Below are 18839 nucleotides of genomic sequence, written 5' to 3' on the forward strand. Positions count from 1 at the left end.
TGGTGACAGTGACCCAGGCGTCTCACATTGCAAGATGGTGGAAGCAGAGAGAGCAGAGAGACTCTGTCTTCTTTTCAAGCCCTCAGAACCACGCCCCTGACCACCATTTTTAATCCATTCACTACTTCATGGTCCTACAATCCAATGACCTCTTCAAGGCTCCACCTTTCAATTGCCATAATAGGATTTCCCACCCTCTTAACAGTCACAGTGGGAGCCAAGTTTCTAACACATAAAACTTGGGGGATACAACTCAATATTCAGTGAGTTTTGAGGGGACATAATTCAATCCACTACAGCAAGGGTTCTTAACCTCTGTCCATGAATGGATTTCAATAGTCTTGGATGATCTAAAATTACGTGCAGAATTACGTGTGAATGAGAATTTTCCTGGAGAGAGGGACTGTAGCTTTCATCAGATTCTCAGAGAAGTATATGACTCAACATAGGTCAGAACCACGGCTCTAGAAAATCTACATATAAATATCAAACAGTCCAGCGTGTGACCTGAGGACCCCTTTCCCATGCCGATAATATAAGGACTTAGGATGAAATGAGGCAAATGTTTACAGAGAATGTGGTATTGTGGAAGCAGGGTACCTTCCATTCTTATGAGGAGGCCGGATCACACATTAAGATAGAAATACTAATATTTTGTTATGCTTGATAAGTAAGAGTTAATAACTTTCAAAACCAGAGAATAACACGGCAAAGTTCTAGGATGATGGAAGGATTTAGAATTGTCCCTTAGCCCTCCATAGTGGGAGACATTTAATTGTCTTATTCTTTTTTTTTTTTTCCTTTTTGTCTTTTTTCGTAACCGGTAACGGGATCGCAACCCTCGGTGTCGCGCCCGCACCGCGCTCAACCAGTGAGCGGACCGGTCTCTATATGGGATCCGAACCCTCGGCGGGAGCGCCGCCGCACTCCCAAGCGCCGCACTCTACCGAGTGCGCCACCGGGCCGGCCCTAGTTGTCTTATTCTAAACAGATTAAAATTCAGCCCATATGATGCAATTCAGCATGGCATCCTATATTCCACTGAGTCTTTACAACAGCCTTGAGAAGTAAAGATTATTATCCTAGTTTTACAGATGAGAAGATTTGAGACCAAGGAGATTAAACAATTTTCTTCATTACCCTAACAAGTGACAGAGTAGTGACTTGAACCCCCATCCCACCCGAGTCCCTGCACTTTCCATGAGTACCTGATGCCACTTAGCAACTCCCCTCGACCACACTGCCACTAGGTTTTTCTTGAAGAATCAATATATTGTTTTTCATTATGCTTCCTTTTATTTACTTTTCTTGTGGAGAAGCCATTAGGCACCAAAATAACCAAGATTTAGAGCAGGGAACAATAGATGGAAGGGCACAAATTCTTTTTTATTTTATTTTTTTGGTGACCGATAAGGGGATTGTAACCCTTGGCTTGGTGTCGCTGGCACCGCGCTCAGCCAGTGAGCGCACCAGGCATCCCTATATAGGATCCGAACCCGCAGCCTTGGCACTGGAGCGCTGCTGCGCTCCCAGCGCCGCACTCTCCCGAGTGAGCCACAGGGTCGGCCCGGGTACAAATTCTAAGAAGGAAAACCTGTGGAGAGTTCATGAGTGCCAAACCTGGGCCCTTACAGACTCTTTCACCCACCATTTAGAATCATACATAGAGATTACCAGGTAATTACCAGTTCTAAGCCAGACCAGTTTGGTGATGAGAACACTGTGGCTTGAGTGACTTTCCCAGGGCACCCTAACTTTAAATCATGCCCCTCACCTACACTCATGTCACACTGATCAACTTCCCTTGGGTATTGCCCAGATAATTACCCCTTTTGAAACTAACAGAGTTTATGAAGGCCATGCTAACATTCAAACCAGCTCTAATTCAGACAGAAGATACCAGTGCTAACAACAGAGACCACTAAACACAGCACAGACTGAGGGGAACCCGAAAACCTGTTCCATTTCCCATCCCCATATGGTTTCAAAAGGTTTTACCAAAGAAATCTACTGCCCTGTGGACATTTTTGTGCCCTGAACTTTAGCTATTAGTATCTGATTCATGTCGGTTTTCTACATATCCATTTCTAGACATTATAACGTAAGGGGATGTGGATAGTCTTTGGGGTCAAACAGGCCTGTGCTTGCCTGCAGTTAGGCTTGTGACTTTGGAGAAGCTAGTTAACCTCTCAGCTTCTTCATCTGTAAAATGAGGAAAGTGATTGTCCCTCATGTTGTGAGGTCTAAGTTTCCACGTGGTGTTTAAGAAACACCTTATTCCACTGTTAGTGTTTTTATGGTGTTTAGTAAATACCTCGAAATAACCATCATTATATGCTCATCTGTAGATTGAAGTGACTGAATCTGAACTACAAAATATATATGTATATATTGAGCCAGTAGACTGCTATGGGAAATGAAGTTCGCTCGGAAAGCAGCTGATATGTCAGGGTTTTGTATTCTAACCTTTTTCCCTCTAGAAACAGTTATATAGCCTGTTCTTTAAATAAAATTACAAAATATATATGTATATATTGAGCCAGTAGACTGCTATGGGAAATGAAGTTCGCTCGGAAAGCAGCTGCTATGTCAAGGTTTTGTATTCTAACCTTTTTCCCTCTAGAAACAGTTATATAGCCTGTTCTTTAAATAAAATTTTAATTATTATATTTAAGAAAGAAGCCCCATAGTTCCTGGGTAACAAGAATCAATGAAACACTTTTGGATTTGTCTTCTAGTGTTTAAGCATCAACAAATGAGTCCAAGAATATCAACATTGCTTCTGAGGCGGTGGAAAGTCAGAGGACGATCTACTGAAAGCAGAAGAGCAGAGTTACTTCTTTAAAAGGAAGCTGTATTATGTCCTGAATCCCAAAGCCTGACCTTTAGTCCAAAGAGAGTGGTCCTCACCATGTGCTAATCTCTTACTCCCACTCCCTCATCTATACACGCAGGGCTTGTTTGTGGAGAGAGAACCAGGAGTCTCACTTTTGGTAATACCAGTGTTATATAACTGGCAATTTATAGGTCCATGGAATCATGGAATGTTAAAGCAAAAAGGGACCGAAAGTTCACCTAATTTAAGCTCCTCCTTTCACAGATACGTAGACCAAGGCCTAGAAAGACATGGTTTATTCTTTGCTTCCTGTGCTTGACTGTACGTCGAAAACATTATTTGTTAGCCTCCTAGGTTAAATCAAGTGGAGATGATACAAGATACTCACAGAATGGCATTAATCCTCCGTTGGTGTGTGAATCATGCTGTGAGGAGGGAGGCATGTCCGTTCAGAGTGGAATGGAACAAGTCATCCAAGGTGGAGGAAGGACAAAGTGGTCGCCCCCCTGGGCTCAGAGGAGAAATGTTAGCTCTGTCCTTACAGGGCCTCGGCCTCCACAAATTTGGCACCTTCCTGCTGGCTGGGCAGTGGGGTGTAACTGAGCTTCTCTACAGAGATCTCGACTTGGAAGCCCAAGAGAGCCACCGCAACGGGCATGAGCTTTTCCACGTCAGTCTTTCTAAACAAAACCAAAAAGCAGGAACCCCTCAAATGAATAAGGTAACTTTCAGGCAAGTCCTAGTCAACCCCCGTGACCATCCCCAAAGTGGGGTTGGATGTGGGTGTCTGGGCTACTTTATAAATAAGGTAATAAAATTAAATTTTATGAACTGTTGACCTAAAAAGCATCTGAGACCAAATACATATATCAAGGATTTATTGAGCCAATATGATGATTGCAAGTAGGGAGACACATAGATCAGGTAGCCTTGAAAATGTGTTCCAAAAAAAGCCAGCAGAGCTTAATATTTTGTAATCACAAGAAGGGGAAAGGGTCAAAAGAGAGAGAGAGAAGGACAACTCCACCTACTTACTTCAGCAGGCTTTTTTCTATTGGTTGTACATGACATAGATTTGGGATTGTTACTAGGTTACATCCTACATGCAGCGATCTAGGGGAAGGATAATAAGTATTCTAGATTATTTTATGGCTGTCTGGTGCCATTATGGCTGCTTCTAAGTAAAATGGTCTTATGATAATGTTTTCCAGGACAGGTGAATGTGACTTATCCCAGATCTCCCAAGGCACTATAATTTAGCTGACCTGGTTCGACCAGATTCTTTTGATTATGAAAACTCTGGACAATTCAGTCTACAAAGAAACAGGCTTAGACTCCATAAGGCATATCCTGATACTATTATCAAGTGTTTTGTATACTATAATGTCTAGGAAATATGGAGTAAACTCTTTTACTCCTGCTTAACAATGGGCCATAATCACATCTGGTTAAATTAATTTATAGTTAGAAATGAAGGATATATAAAGATAAGAACCATAAGAGATTTAAATTTCTCAGTATTGTACCCATCCATCCTTTCTAGAACATATAACTGTTCTACATTCATGTTGAGAAGTGGTTCAGGCCTGCATGGTATTTACTTTTAGATCATGGCTATACATTAGCCGTGGAAAGTTACTGAAAATGATAGTAAAATGTTGCTTAAGCATGGAAATTTAAATCATGGAAAAATAGAGCAATGAATAGGAAAAAATTGTGGTTACATCCCTTTTTAAGTAGTCTTAAAAAACCTGAAAATTAGATATTTCTATGGCCAAGAGGGCAAAATGGAGAGGGGGGAAAAAAAGAGGTAAGTGTAAGGTAAATAATGCAAAAAAGAAAAATTATAAGCCAATTATGGTTATTTATTATGACACTACATGTCAGTGTATTTCAAGGGTGATGTTGATCTAACTAAATTCATGTTTGGATCTTATAAGAAACTTTTTCTTCAAAGTGTATTAGTAGGAAAAGGACTCTTTTTAGTCTCCTGCTAGTCCACTAACTTTGATGTTCTCCTGAAACCTCCATTAGTGTCCAGATTGGGAAACAGGAGAAGCAAAAGGTCAGTAGAAAGTGTTTAGGCCAACATGATGCCTGTATCAAAACAAAGCTGCTCTAAATCAAATGTAGACACAAAACTACCTTTTCACAAAAGTCCAGAGAAAAGTATTATCTTTCAAGTTTCACAGGAGGGGGAAATGTGGCTAATAGCAAAGTAGAAAGGAGAAAAGAGAATGCAAGCTCCAGCTGACTCTGCACTGGGTCCTGAAGATGAAAGAGATGGAACTTCAGATACCAGAAGCCTAGGAAGGAGTGGCTGACTGGAGCAAAGATAGCCAAGAGACCAAGAGGAAGCTGACCCATAGTTCATTAAAACCACTGCCTCTTTCTCTGCTCTGGTAAACAGTTGAGCATTTTGGGTATATGCAATAGTACTGGGCTGTAAATACATACAAAGAAGCCGTTTTAAAGGAAAATAGAATAATAAAAATGAGTTCAGATCTTTCGTGGCCACTCAGTAAAGTCTAATGCCAGCACATAGATAAGTCAGCAATAAAAATAGAGTTTTTGTTTTTAAGCTTTTGCACATACCTCTCTGTCATCCTGGGATGTCCTACCCATTTTCAACATCAAGCTCTTCCATAAAGGACTCCCTGATAACCCCAGACAGAAATTCACTGAAAAGCCTGTGAATTCAAATTTTGTTTGCACTGGTCTTTCTGCTTATCTGCCTTCCTTCCTCGTATTCTTCCATTCTTCCTTTTTTGATTGACATAATACATTTACTCCCCTGCTAGATCATAAAGCTCTCAGAAAACAAGGGTTTTTAATTTGTCTTCATATCTCACTCGCAGTGTCTAGCACAGTATTTTGCACACAATAGATGCTCAATGAATTTTTTGTTAAATAAATGAAATTGCTACAAGAAGTTAATAAACCTGTGAAGCTTTCAGTGGTATTATAACGTATAACACACTCTGAAAGGTGATTGTTTAATAATGCATTAAGTCAATTTTCTCCTGCACTTTAAAAAATATCAGCAGGTTGTATGCTAAGTTTATGTTTAACTTTATAAGAAACCTCCCAACTGTATATAACACACTCTGAAAGGTGATTGTTTAATAATGCATTAAGTCAATTTTCTCCTGCACTTTTAAAAATATCAGCAGGTTGTATGCTAAGTTTATGTTTAACTTTATAAGAAACCTCCCAACTGTTTTCCAAAGTGGCTCTACCATTTTACATTCCCACAGCAATGTATGAGGATTCTAGTCTACCCACATCTTTGCCATGGCTGTACCATTTTACAATCCCTCGGCAATGTATGAATATTCCAATTTATCTACAACCTTGACAACATGTATTATTTCCTGTCTTCTTTATTATAGCCCTGATAGTGGGTACATAGTGGAGTCTCATTGTGGTTTTGATTTGTGTCCTGACCATTTTTTATGTGCTTATTAGCCATTTGTATATCTTGATTGGTGATATGCCTATTCAAATCTTTGGCCATGTTTTAACTGGATTTTTTTGTTGTTGTTATTATTGAGTTGTCATAATATTTAAATATTTTGTATACAAGTCTTATATCAGATATATTTACAAATTTTTCTCTCAGTCTCTGCCTTGTCTTTTCATTCTCTTCACAGTGTCTTTCAAAGACGAGAAGTTTTTAATTTTGATGAAGTTCAATTTATCGTTTTTTTCTCTTGAATTATGCTTTTTGTGTTATAGCTAAGAACTCTTTTGCTAAGTCAACATCTTAGAGTTTGTCTTATCTTTTCTTCTAATAGTTTTATCATTTTAGCTCCTGTATTTAGAACTATATCCATTTAAAATTAATTTTTGTGTATGATGTTGATAAACTTCTAAATTTATCCTTTCACATATGGATAAACAATTGTCCAGCACCATTTGTTGAAAAGATTATTCTTTCCTCAACTAAATTCCTTAATATTCTCATCAAAAATCAATTGACCATAAATGTAAGGATTTATTTTTGTACTCTCAATTCTGTTCCATTAATCTATATGTTCTGTCTGTCCCTATGCCAGTACCACACTGTCTTAATTACTGTTGCTTTATTAAAAGTTTTTAAATTGTTGAATGTAAGTCCTCAAACTTAGTTCCCCTTTTACAATTTTTTTTTGTCTATGTTCCTTCATATTACCATATAAATTTTAGAATCATCTTGTCAATTTCTACAAAGAAAAAAGTCTGCTAGGATTTTGATAGAGACCATGTTGAATCTGTAGATCAATTTTGAAATATGTGCCATCTTAACAATGTCGAGTCATCCAGTTCATGAACATGGAATATTTATTTACAGTATTTAGATCTTCTTTCACTTATCATAATAATGTATTATAATTTTCAATGCATACATGTTGTACTACTTTGTTAAAGTTATTTCTAAATATTTTATTATTTTTGATGCTATTGTGAATAGCGAGTTGTCTTAATTTTATTTTTGGATTGTTCATTACTAGTACAAAAGTATAATTGATTTTTGTCTTTTGAGTTTATATCCTTTGATCTTGCTGAACTCATTTATTAGTACTAATTTTTGCGTTTGTGTGGATTCCTTAGGATTTTCTACATACATAATTATATCATCTGTAACTAAAGGTAGAGTTTTTTCTTTCCAATTTTTTTTTCACTAGTTGCCTTGACTAGGACCTCTAGTACAGGGTTGAATCTAAGTGGCAATAGCAGATATCATTGTTTTGTTCTTATCTTAGTAAGAAAGCATTTGGTTTTTTTATCATTAAGTAAATATTAGCTGTAGATTTTTCATAAGTGGCCTTTATCAACTTGAGGAAATTCTCTTTTATTCCTGTTCTGTTGAGAGTTCTTAATATCAATGAATGTTAAATTTTGTCAAATGCTTTTTCTGCATCTGTTGAGATGATCATGTGGTTTTTGTTCTTTATTCTATTACTATGGTGTGTTAGTCCATTTTGTTGCTATAACAGAACTACCTGAGACTGGATGATTTATAAAGAAGAGAGGTTTATTTGGCTTATGATTCTAGGACAGCTGTATCTAGCACAGGCCTCAGGCTGCTTCTGCTTATGGTGGAAAGTGGCAGGCAACTGGCGGGTACAAGCAGATCACATGGTGAGAGAAAACAAGAGAGAGAGGAAGCAAGGGAGAGAGAGGAGGTGCCAGGGTCCTATAAACAACCATCTCTCACAGGAACTAATAGAGCGAGATCTCACTCATTAATCCCCCTCCCCCAGGGAAAGCATTAAGCCTTTCATGAAGGATCCACCCCCATGACTCAGACAGTTTCCAACACTGCCACACTAGGGATCAAATTTCCACATGAGTTTTGGAGGGGACAACACATCCAAACTCCATCACATAGTATGTTACACTAATTGAGTTAAATCAACATTGCATTTTGGGGATAATCTTCACTTGGTTTTATATGTTTTATATGTTGCTGATTCCATTTGTTAACATTCTGTGAAGGATTTTTGCATCTATCTTTATAAGAGATATTGGTCTGTAGTTTTCTTTTATTGTAATGTCTTTCTTTGGCTTTGATATCAGGTAATACTGACCTTATGAAATGAGTTAGAAAGTATTCTCTTCTCTATTTTTGAAAAAATTTGGAAATGATTGGTATTGTTTCTTCTTTAAATATTTGATAGAATTCTTTGTGAAGCCATTCGGGCATGGGCTTTTCATTGTGGGTCAATTTTAAATTACTAATTCAATTTCGTTACTTGTTATTGGTCTGTTCAGATTTTTAATTTTGTCTTGAATTAGTTTTGGTAATTTGGGTTTTTGTAGGAATTTTCCCATTTCATTTAGGTTGTCTAATTTGTTGGCATAAAGTCATCCTATTTTCTTGTGAATCTCTATTTCTGTTGGGTTGGTAGTTGTTTCTCTTTTCATTCTTGATTTTAATCATTTGTGTCTTCTTTTTTACAAGATCAAGCTAGTGAATGGATTGTCAATTTTCTTGATTTTGCCAATTAACTAACTTCTGTTATATTGATTTTATCTATTATCATTCTGTTTTCTATTTAATTGATTTCCCCTCTTATCTTTATTATATATCCCTTCTGATTGTTTTGTGTTTAATCTTTTTTCTAGCTTCTCATGGTGGAAGCTTAAATTATTAATTTGAGACCTCTCTTTTTTCTAATATGGACAATTAAAGCTACAAAATTCCCCCTAAACACTGCTTTAGCAGCATCTCATAAATTTTAATATGTGTGTTTTTGCTTTCATGTAGTACAGAATATTTTCTAATTTTCCTTATGATTTCTTTTTTGACCAATAAGTTATTTAATTTCCTGATATTTGAGGATTGTCTAAATTTCTTTTTGTTGTAAATTCTTGTTAAATTCTTCTATTGTCAGGGAATATATTTTCTATGATTTCAGTTCCTTTAAATTTATTGAGATTGTTTTGTGGATTAGTATATGAATGTTCCTTGAGAATGTTGAAAAGAATAGTTACTTTGTTTTCATTGGGTGAATTATTCTAGAAAGATCAGTTAGGTCAAGTTGATTAATAGTGTTATTCAAGTCTCCTATATCCTTGCTGATTTTTTGTCTAGTTGTTTTATCAGTTATTGACAGTGGAGTATTGAAGTCTCCAACTATTATTTTTCAACTTTCTATTTCTTCTTTTTTTTTTTTTTTTTTTTTTTTTTTTGTCCTTTTTGAGACCGGCCACACCGCGCTCAGCCAGTGAGCGCTGTGAGCGCGCCGGTCATCCCTATATAGGATCTGAACCCGTGGTGGGAGCGTACTCTCCTGAGTGCGCCACAGGCTCAGCCCTCTGCTTTTAATTCTGTCATTTTTGCTTCATGTATGTTAGGGTTCTGCTGTTAGGTGCATATACATTTATAATTAACATATTTTTCTGAGGAATTTACCCTTTTATTATTATGAAATGTCCCTCTTTGTCTCTAGTAATATTTCTTGATTTAAAATATATTTTGTTTGATATTAATATAGCCCCGGATTCTCACGGTTACCATTTGTGTGGTATATCATTTTCATCCTTTTACTTTAAAAGAGATGTGTCTTTAAATTTAAAGCATGCCTTTTCTGGCAGCATATAATTGGATTAACTGTTTTTTTTTTTTTTTTTGTCCAGACTGACAACCTCTGCCTGTTCCTTGGAATTTTTATTTTATTCACATTTAATAAAATAACTGGTATGGTTGGAGTAGAGCTAGAGCTAGGGTCTGGTACTCACAGACTCCTTGAGCCCATTCACAAACCCTTCACACGCAGGTCTATGAGCTAGGTAACTGGCAAAAAGGTCCTTGGAGCCTTAGTTGAAGAAAGAATAGTCTTTATTCAGCACACACACACCTAGGAGCTAAACAATCCAAAGGAGAAACTCAGAAACTCAACTGCTACCGGCAAAGTCCAAAGAAAAACTGAGCAGCTGCCAGCAGAGTAAACATGCTCTATTTTTTGACATGAGCTCTCTGCCTGCTAGCCTGTTTCACAAACTGAAGAACACACAATAGCAACAAAACTAAAAAGATACTTTGGTGCACATGTGCACTAACTCCACCCACACACAACTTGTTTACAGAGAATTAAGAATGTGCTGCTCAACCCCCAACCAAACCTGAACTGAGGAAGCCTGAGTAAATTATCCTTTTTTCCCCCACAGTTGGATTTATGACTGCCACTTTTGTTATTTTTTTTTTCAGTATATCATATATCTCATATCTCTTTTGTTCCATTGCTCCTTCTTGACTGCCCTGTTTTGTGTTAGATAGGCATTTTTAGTGTACCATTTTAATTCCTTTGTTCCTTGACTATATTCTTTGGGGTTGCTTTAGGAATCACAATGCACATAATAACTTATCACTAATTACTTAAGATTTATACTAACTTAATGCTAGTAAAATGCAGAAACTTTGCTGTAATATAGCTTCATTTCTTCCCCTCTCCTTTGTGCTGTACTACACATATATACCACAACTATGTATGTTATAAACCCAGAAATGCAGTGTGATAAGTATTTTATTCAATCTTATGTCTTCTAAAGAATTTAAGAGAAGAGAAATATATATGTGTATATATAAATATATGTACACTTTTGTACATATGTGTGTGTACACATACTGTCTTTTATATTTACCCAATTATTCACTTTACAGTGCTTTCCATTTTTTGTCTGTGCATTCAAATTGCTGTCTGGTATCAATCACTTCCTTATCATTTCCTTTAAGCTTAAAGAATTTCTTTTTTTTTGGCAGCTGGCTAGTACAGGGATCAAACCCTGGACCTTGGTATTATCAGTACCATGCTGTAACCAACTGAGCTATCTGGCCAGGCTTCCTTTAGTATTTCTTGTAAGGCAGGTCTGCTAGCAAAGAATTCTTTCAGTCTTTATCTGAGAATATCTTCACTTCACCTTCAGTTTTGAAGGGTAGTTCACTGAATATAGAATTCTTGATTGGCATTTTTTTCAGCACTTAAATATGTTATGTCAGTGCCTTCTGGGATGTATTTTTCTGATGAGAAGTCAGCCATTAATAGTATTATTTGTCCCCTGTATGTGGTGAATCATTTTACTCTTGCTGCTTTCTTTTTTTTTTTTTTTTGGTCTTTTTTCGTGTCCAGCAACGGATCGCAACCCTCAGTGTCGCGCCCGTACTGGTCTGGGACCGGCAACGGGATCGCAACCCTTGGTGTTGCCCCTGCACCTCGCTCAGCCAGTGAGCGGCCGGTCTGTATGTGGGATCCGAACCCTCGGTGGGAGCGCTGCCGCGCTTCCCAAGCGGCGCACTGTAGCAGTGCGCCACCGGGCTGGCCCCTACTCTTGCTGCTTTCAAGATTTCTCCCTAGCTTTGGCTTTCAGTAAGTTTAATTATGATATATCTAGGTGTGTGTATCTCTTTGTGTGTATCCTCCTTGGGTTGGTTGAGCATCTTGGATTCACAGATTAATTTTTTTATCAAATCTGCCCTTTCTCTCTTTCCTCTCTTTCTGGCACTGAAAAACTTGGGCCCCTTCCATATTTTCCTGCACAGGTATGTATGGAGAGCTTGTGAAGGCTATTTCCCAGATCTCCCTGTTCCATTTCTGGCTGATCTGCCAGTCTGCTGCTTGCCCCAACTATGATTGCAACCTTAAGCTAGCTGAGCTGCTGATCTTTCCTTGTTTATTTGCCACCTAGACTGCTGTGTTTATTCACAGTACTGCTGGATGTGGGGTTTTGTCATGCTCTGCTTCAAATCAAGTCGGCCCCCTCTGCCAGGGAAAAATCCTTTCCATGCCTTTTCCCACCTTGGTAGAATTACCTTCTGGACTGAACTGGGGGTGGGCAATGGGCAAAGCCTAGGCAAGAATGCCACGCACACTCCCACTGCTCATACCTGAAGTTTAGTGGTTTTTTATAAATAACCATTTCTCAGTATAGTGTGTGCCTTTGATTGATTTTCAGAGCCCTGAATGGGTCATTTTTGACAATGTGTCACATTTTATCATTGCTTTTGGGGGAGAAGAAATGATGAACTACTTGTCCCGCCATACTGGAAATCCTGCCTCTGCACTGGCCATTTTTAATACCTCTCCAGCAGATTCTGATGTGGCAATGTGTCACATTTTATCATTGCTTTTGGGGGAGAAGAAATGATGAACTACTTGTCCCACTATACTGGAAATCCTGCCTCTGCACTGGCCATTTTTAATACCTCTCCAGCAGATTCTGATGTGAAACTAGGGTAGAGAATCACTGAGTTAGGGTGTGATTACAGGAGAATGGATCTTGATTTCACTTCGTTCAATAAACAAAGTTTATTGAACAGTGTCAGGCAATGGATACCTTCACACATCCTTGCTAAGGATATAAAGATAACTGAGACCATCCCTCCCCTTCCATAGTCACAGTCAGTGGGAAAGACAGATAGAGAGACCAGTAATGCAGAATAATCATGAACACATAGGGATGGCAATGCTGGCTCTGGGAGCACAGTCAGCAATGACAATGCATCATTTTTCTGAACCGTGCTGATAGTCTGTGAGAATATCTTCAGAAAGTAATGTAGCCATTAAGAAATTCCATGCTTGACATAAGTATGAACAAATTTATTTATCCTGGGGAATCTGGGACAATTTTCCAAAAGTATGTGGTGATTATAAACATAAAGGACTAGCATTTTACTTTATGTAAACGTTAATGAGTTTTTTTTTTTGCTTTATTTTTAACTGGACTGTGATGATTTCATAACCTTTATGTGAATAAATTCAGGAATAGCAAATCAACCTCAGAGTTGTGGGCAGTGTGAGATGGTGTTATGGTCTCCAAAGCAGGGAGTCCACAAAGATAAGCTATGGAAATATAGGGAAAAATATTAACACTTCTATTTTTTTTAAATCAAATTTATACTTTAAAATTTTTCTATTGACTGAATGTTTTCTAAGGCAAGAATATTTATATTTTATATGCATAGAAATAAGTAAGCAAACATATATACGTGGTGTGCCCCCAGTATTTTTCGATCGAGAGTACTCAATCACAAAAATTGGAAACCACTGGTATAGAGGAAAGAACACTAACCCAAAAATCAAGAAGAGATGGGAGTTAGTCCCATTTCAGCTACCAACTTGCCTATGTGAACATGGGCAAGTTACAAAAACTCTAGGCCTTTATTTCCACATCTGTAAAGTGAGGGGCCTGGTATAAATATCCCTGAGATCTTTCCAGCTCTAGGATTTTGTTTTTGTCCTTGATTTTCCTATAAAACATTATTATGAAATTGTAAGAGCAGAAGATTATATATTTTTTTTCTGTTCAGTATTTGAAGTAGATGCAGGTGTAAGCCTATTTCTGAGTTCCTGGGGAATTTCCAGAGAGTGCTTGGCTGTGTCCGTTCTCTGTGGTGCAGCTTGTCATAGGTGTGATACTGTTATACACACCAGGATATTTATTTAAAATCTGCTAACTGTAGCCATAGTAACAGAGGACATAGCACTATCAGTAGCAGAGTACAAAAAAATGTACCTAGACACAGTTATAGATACATAGATGCATACGTGTGCATGCACAGTCAATCCTTGCCTATTGCTTAATTTCATTCCCTTCATAACTTGAAATTCAGAAAGATTCAAGGTTCAAGCTGAGTACATAAAGAATGCTACGTGTACTTTTGATAGTTAAAAGATCTACACAAATCCATACATATGAAGTTTAGTGTCTACTCAGAAGCTGAGTGGTTAAATAGAGTATTATTTTCAAATTTTAGATAAAACTAAAAGCCCAAGAGGTTAGTAAACCCTTACCTAGCTCTTTAAGTTCAAAGAAATTTAAAATCTACATATTTTATTTAACTCCTCTGAAAACATTATTCAACTTTAAAATTCAATAGAATAAGATGTTGCACTTCAGTGTTCACGGATTAAAACAAAATAGACTATTCATGGCTTTTTTTCAAATAATAGCACTGATTATTACATAGTCAGTTTCTTAAAACTTTGTGTTTTATTTAGTTTTGATTTAGTATTGTTTCCTAGCATCAATAAATAACAGCATTACTAAATCATCTGTTGGCATAGTATTTTAATATCCAATCCATCACGCACTCTTTTTCATTAGAAATCAAAAGCTTGAAGAAACTTGCAAAACAAAGAGGAAGATTTTGTATTTTCTAAATAATACGATGTAATACATTATAATGCTTTTATGAAGTCTGTTGTTCCTGATGACATAAGAAATAGAGGCTTGTGATAGTGTCATGAATCTTAAGCATAAGTTAACTATTAAAAATCAGCTGCTGTGATTGACCTGTGAGAATAGAATAATCACATTCTGGCATGTTCTATATAATAAAGATTTGTCTTAAGGGAAAAATGACAGGAAAAGGAGCAACACAACAAAAAGAATGACAAATCATAGCTATTTTGATGTAAAAAATATTGAAAAATATGAGCTCATGAGATTATTACTGTAGGCACTAGAAAGGAAGTAAAGAGAAAAGAGCAAAAAATGGAAAATAGAGAAACTAGAAAATCCAGCTGTCCTAGAAATACGAAAACAAATGAAACTCTTAAGCCACATAATTTTGTTTTGTATAGTAATGGAATAAAGTGGTGATGGAAAATACTACTTTAAACTTAGACCTGTATAAGCACAGCTTGTACTTTGTGAACTGCTGGGGAAATAGAATGCAGTCATTTTGCTGCTGCCTGCAACAGCCAGCCAGGAACAATTTTCACTCCAGCTTCCATTTGGTAACCAATCCACAAGCTTGATTCAAGGTTTTAACCTTTAATTTTAATGCTGATCATAGAAAAAATAGTTAAATATTCTCCCTGGAGGGAGGGAGTGGGAAGCGAGGGAGGAAGAGATTTGCCATGTCCATGCGACCACTCCAGAGTATTAAAGGCAGAGCCCACCCTGCGTTCCGGGCCCGGAGCCACTCCACACTCTGCTTGTGCTATATGTTTTCTTTCATTATTATATATTCATTTTGTGTCATGTATATGTTTGGCCTGTCTTCTGCTTTCAATTTAGGTAATCCCTTTTGCTTTTCCAGATGATTTTCAAAGATTAGGAAATGGTCAAGGTGTGGATGGTTTGGAAGGTTTTGTTGTTTGAACTGGACAGCTGAGCTTTTCCTATGCCACACCACTCAGATGCTTCACCTTCTTTTCAAATCGTCGCTAGACCGGGGACTTTTTTTGTATTAATTTTTTCTGAAAGAAAAAGTTTCAGATTTACAGAAAACTTGCAAAGATCATCAGAGAGTTCCTGCACAGCCCCTATTGTTAACATCTTTCATGACCATGTAGACCACAGCTTTTAACTCTGAGTCTGTGGATTGACTTCAGGGCATCCATGAACTCCTGAAATTTACACCAAATTTTATGTTAGTATGAAAATGTATTTCATTTCATTCAGGAACTATATAGATTAAGATTATGCTTTTCCTTTTTTCAATCCTTTCTCTCGGCAATCTCTGCTCTCATGTTTTCCACCTCTCTAGTAAATTTTTTGCTTTATTAGAACACTAACTACCTCCAAGTGCACATTTTCTTCAGTGTGCACAGGCAGGTAGGACCGACCAAAGGGTTCCTTATCACACCCCTGTAATCCTCAGAGTCACTCAGTGCCGTGTGTTCACATAAAATATTTTTATTACCTGTAGTGCTTGATAAGTCCAGTGTTCCTTCACACTGAGTCTGTCTGCATAAAGTTCTCAAAGTATGAAGCGAGGGTCCTGTATCAGAATTATCTGGGTTCCCTTATAAAATGATATAATCTTGGGCCACTATCTTGAAAAGGGTCCCCCAAGGGGATTTGGATGCACAGTGTATCAAAACCATTTATATAGTCTGCCTACATTTTGAACATTACCTTAACAACAAAGCGTATTTGGAACTGTGAGGAAAATAGAATAGTTTAATCAGGCCCCCTCTCCTCCAGTCCAGTTGGGGGTGGTGTGCACATTCCTTGTAAACAAGTTATGTGTGGATGGATTGTTGCGCATGCACGCCAATGTATCTTTTTAGTTTTGTTGCTATTCTTGTGTTCTTCAGAGTTTGTGAAGGGGACAGCTGGCAGAGCTCACCTCTAAAAATAGAGCATGTTTACTCTACTGGCAGCTGCTCAGTTTTACTTTGGACTTTGCTGGTAGCAGTGGAGTTCTCAGTTTTTTTTTTTTTTTTTTTTTTGTCCTTTTTGTGACCAGTAAGGGGATCGCAACCCTTGGTGCGGTGTCACCGCACCGCGCTCAGCCAGCCAGCGCACCGGCCATCCTTATATAGGATCCGAACCGCGGCGGGAGCGCTGCTGCTCTCCCAAGAGCTGCACTCTCCCAAGTGCGCCATGGGGCCGGCCCGGAGTTCTCAGTTTTTCAGTGGACTTTGCCTGTAGCAGTTGAGTTTCTGAGTTTCTATGTGGACTGTTTAGCTCATAGTGTTGTGTCTGCTGACTAAAGACTATTCCTTCTTTAACCAAGGCTCCAAGGACCTTTTTGTTCAGTTGCCTAGCTTGTAGACCTGCGTGTGAAGGTTTTGTGACCCAGTCTGGACAACAGGCTTGAGGGGTCTGTGAGCTCCAGACCCAGCCCTACAGGAACTATTATGAAAAGATTACTCTTTACCCTTGAAACTTTAAGGGGAAAAAAACCCATGAAATCAAAATAGACCTATTTTTCTTGTGTGTCTGTATAGAGTGTACTATGTGAGGTCTTTCTAACTCCACTTTCTTTTTTTTTTTTTCCTTTTTGTCTTTTTTCGTGACCGGTAACGGTATCGCAACCCTCGGTGTCGCGCCCGCACTGCGCTCAACCAGTGAGCGGACCGGTCTCTCTACATGGGATCCGAACCCTCGGCGGGAGCACCGCTGCGCTCCCAAGCGCCGCACTCTACCGAGTGCGCCACCGGGCCGGCCCTCCACTTTAATTCTAAAGATAAAAAATAATTATACTGTTCAAGATTTAGGATTCTGTAAAATCTCTCAAGTTAAAACTTCCTTTTATCAGTATTTTGAGTATTTTAAAACCATTTTTTGTTATTTTCTAATGTTAGGGGTTTTATTTCAGACTTACAGATTCCAGTCTGCTGTTAGAAGATTATTCATCCAAGTTGAGTCCCAAAACGAAGAGAGCCAAGAAGAGCCTTTTGTCTGGAGAGGAGAAAGAAAATCTGCCAAGCGACTACATGGTGCCTATTTTCTCAGGACGGTGTGTTGTGCTTTCTTTTCCTGGCTTTGATTATTAGAAAGTGGGGAATAAATGTTGTCAGATAATAATAATAATACAGTAGCAGCTAACATTTATTGAGCACTTACTATATACTGGTTGAGAAATTCTGAGGAAGATTGGAACCCTGCACCAGGAGAGAAGTGTTAATTGCAAAAAGGGATTTCCTTTTCAGAAATCTTTGCCATCACATAGGATGGCTACATGACAAAAGAGAAGGATTAGAATTCAATGCTACTTATGTAACTGGTTGAGATGGGAAGTAGAGCCTTGGATACTAGTGATTGAAAACTATATATAGTCAACTATGGATAGAGTAAAAAGAAAGGTTCAAAACTGTAAAATGCTGGTGAACTAAAAAATATCAACAAATGATAGGTTTAGGTAAATGGAAAGTATCTTTATTGTCACTGTAGTTTTAATTATTATTCATTAGGGAAATAAATCTAATAATTTGAATGTATGGCTTATATTTGTTCAATGGAAAATAGATTACCATTTACTTCAAGGTAAACTTCAAACAAAATAATCACTAAATCATGAGTCTCTAATGCCAACTTTCTATCTTTTTTATATAAACATTTTTTTCTGAGTGGACATAATATTGAAAGGAATCTTAAAAGGAAACTTGTCTGAGACACCAAGATTAAAGTTTAACAGGAACTTTCTGGACCTTTCCCTGTTTATTTTCCTTTGAATGGAGAGTTATTGCCATAGCTAAAGTGACACTCAAAATGAGGTCATTCTCTAAGGGCAAATGTCATGAAAAAGTAGATCCTCATTGAAAGACAGGAAATAATTGGGTTGAATTTTCGTGGCCTACTTCTGTTGCCCTGTGTTTTTCTTTCCGTTGCTCTCTGACAGTTCCTTTCTGATTTGTTTCAGAGGCTAATGTCATAATTGCTCTGAACCCAATTAGAAAGTTAAAGGAGTAAATGACATTCTAGTTTTAGCTTTTTATCTGGAGTATTTGATATCCTTNAAGTTAAAGGAGTAAATGACATTCTAGTTTTAGCTTTTTATCTGGAGTATTTGATATCCTTGACTTTTAAAGTGAACTTTCCACAGAAACATGCTTATATTACTAAGGGTGCTTGCCCAGACTTAGCCTCTTTGCAGTAGTTTAATATACATTAATACATTATTATATTATTACACAGTAATTATACATTTGGTATACAGCATTTTCATTATAGGAGATGGCTAGGATAGGAGTAAAACATTTTGTCTTTTGCTTTTTCCCACTCTGTTTTTTTTTTTTGTCTTTTTTCGTGTCCGGCAACGGATCGCAACCCTCAGTGTCGC

The 18839-nt window shown here is 37.6% G+C and overlaps 1 protein-coding gene across 1 annotated transcript in view; it reads left to right on the top strand.

The window, feature by feature from the left end:
* LOC103596623 (myomesin-1-like) overlaps positions 1-18839 on the top strand; it is a gene marked incomplete at its 3' end in the record, with an annotated part of 29561 nt that overhangs the window by 5586 nt on the left and 5136 nt on the right. Inside the window, exon 2 of the mRNA XM_008580288.1 lies at positions 17376-17516. Coding sequence (XP_008578510.1) covers positions 17376-17516 — 141 coding nt within the window. The remainder of the gene's footprint in view (positions 1-17375; positions 17517-18839) is intronic.

Source organism: Galeopterus variegatus, unplaced genomic scaffold, assembly GCF_000696425.1.
Source record: "Galeopterus variegatus unplaced genomic scaffold, G_variegatus-3.0.2 Scaffold2059, whole genome shotgun sequence".
NCBI classification, from domain to species: Eukaryota; Metazoa; Chordata; class Mammalia; order Dermoptera; family Cynocephalidae; genus Galeopterus; species Galeopterus variegatus.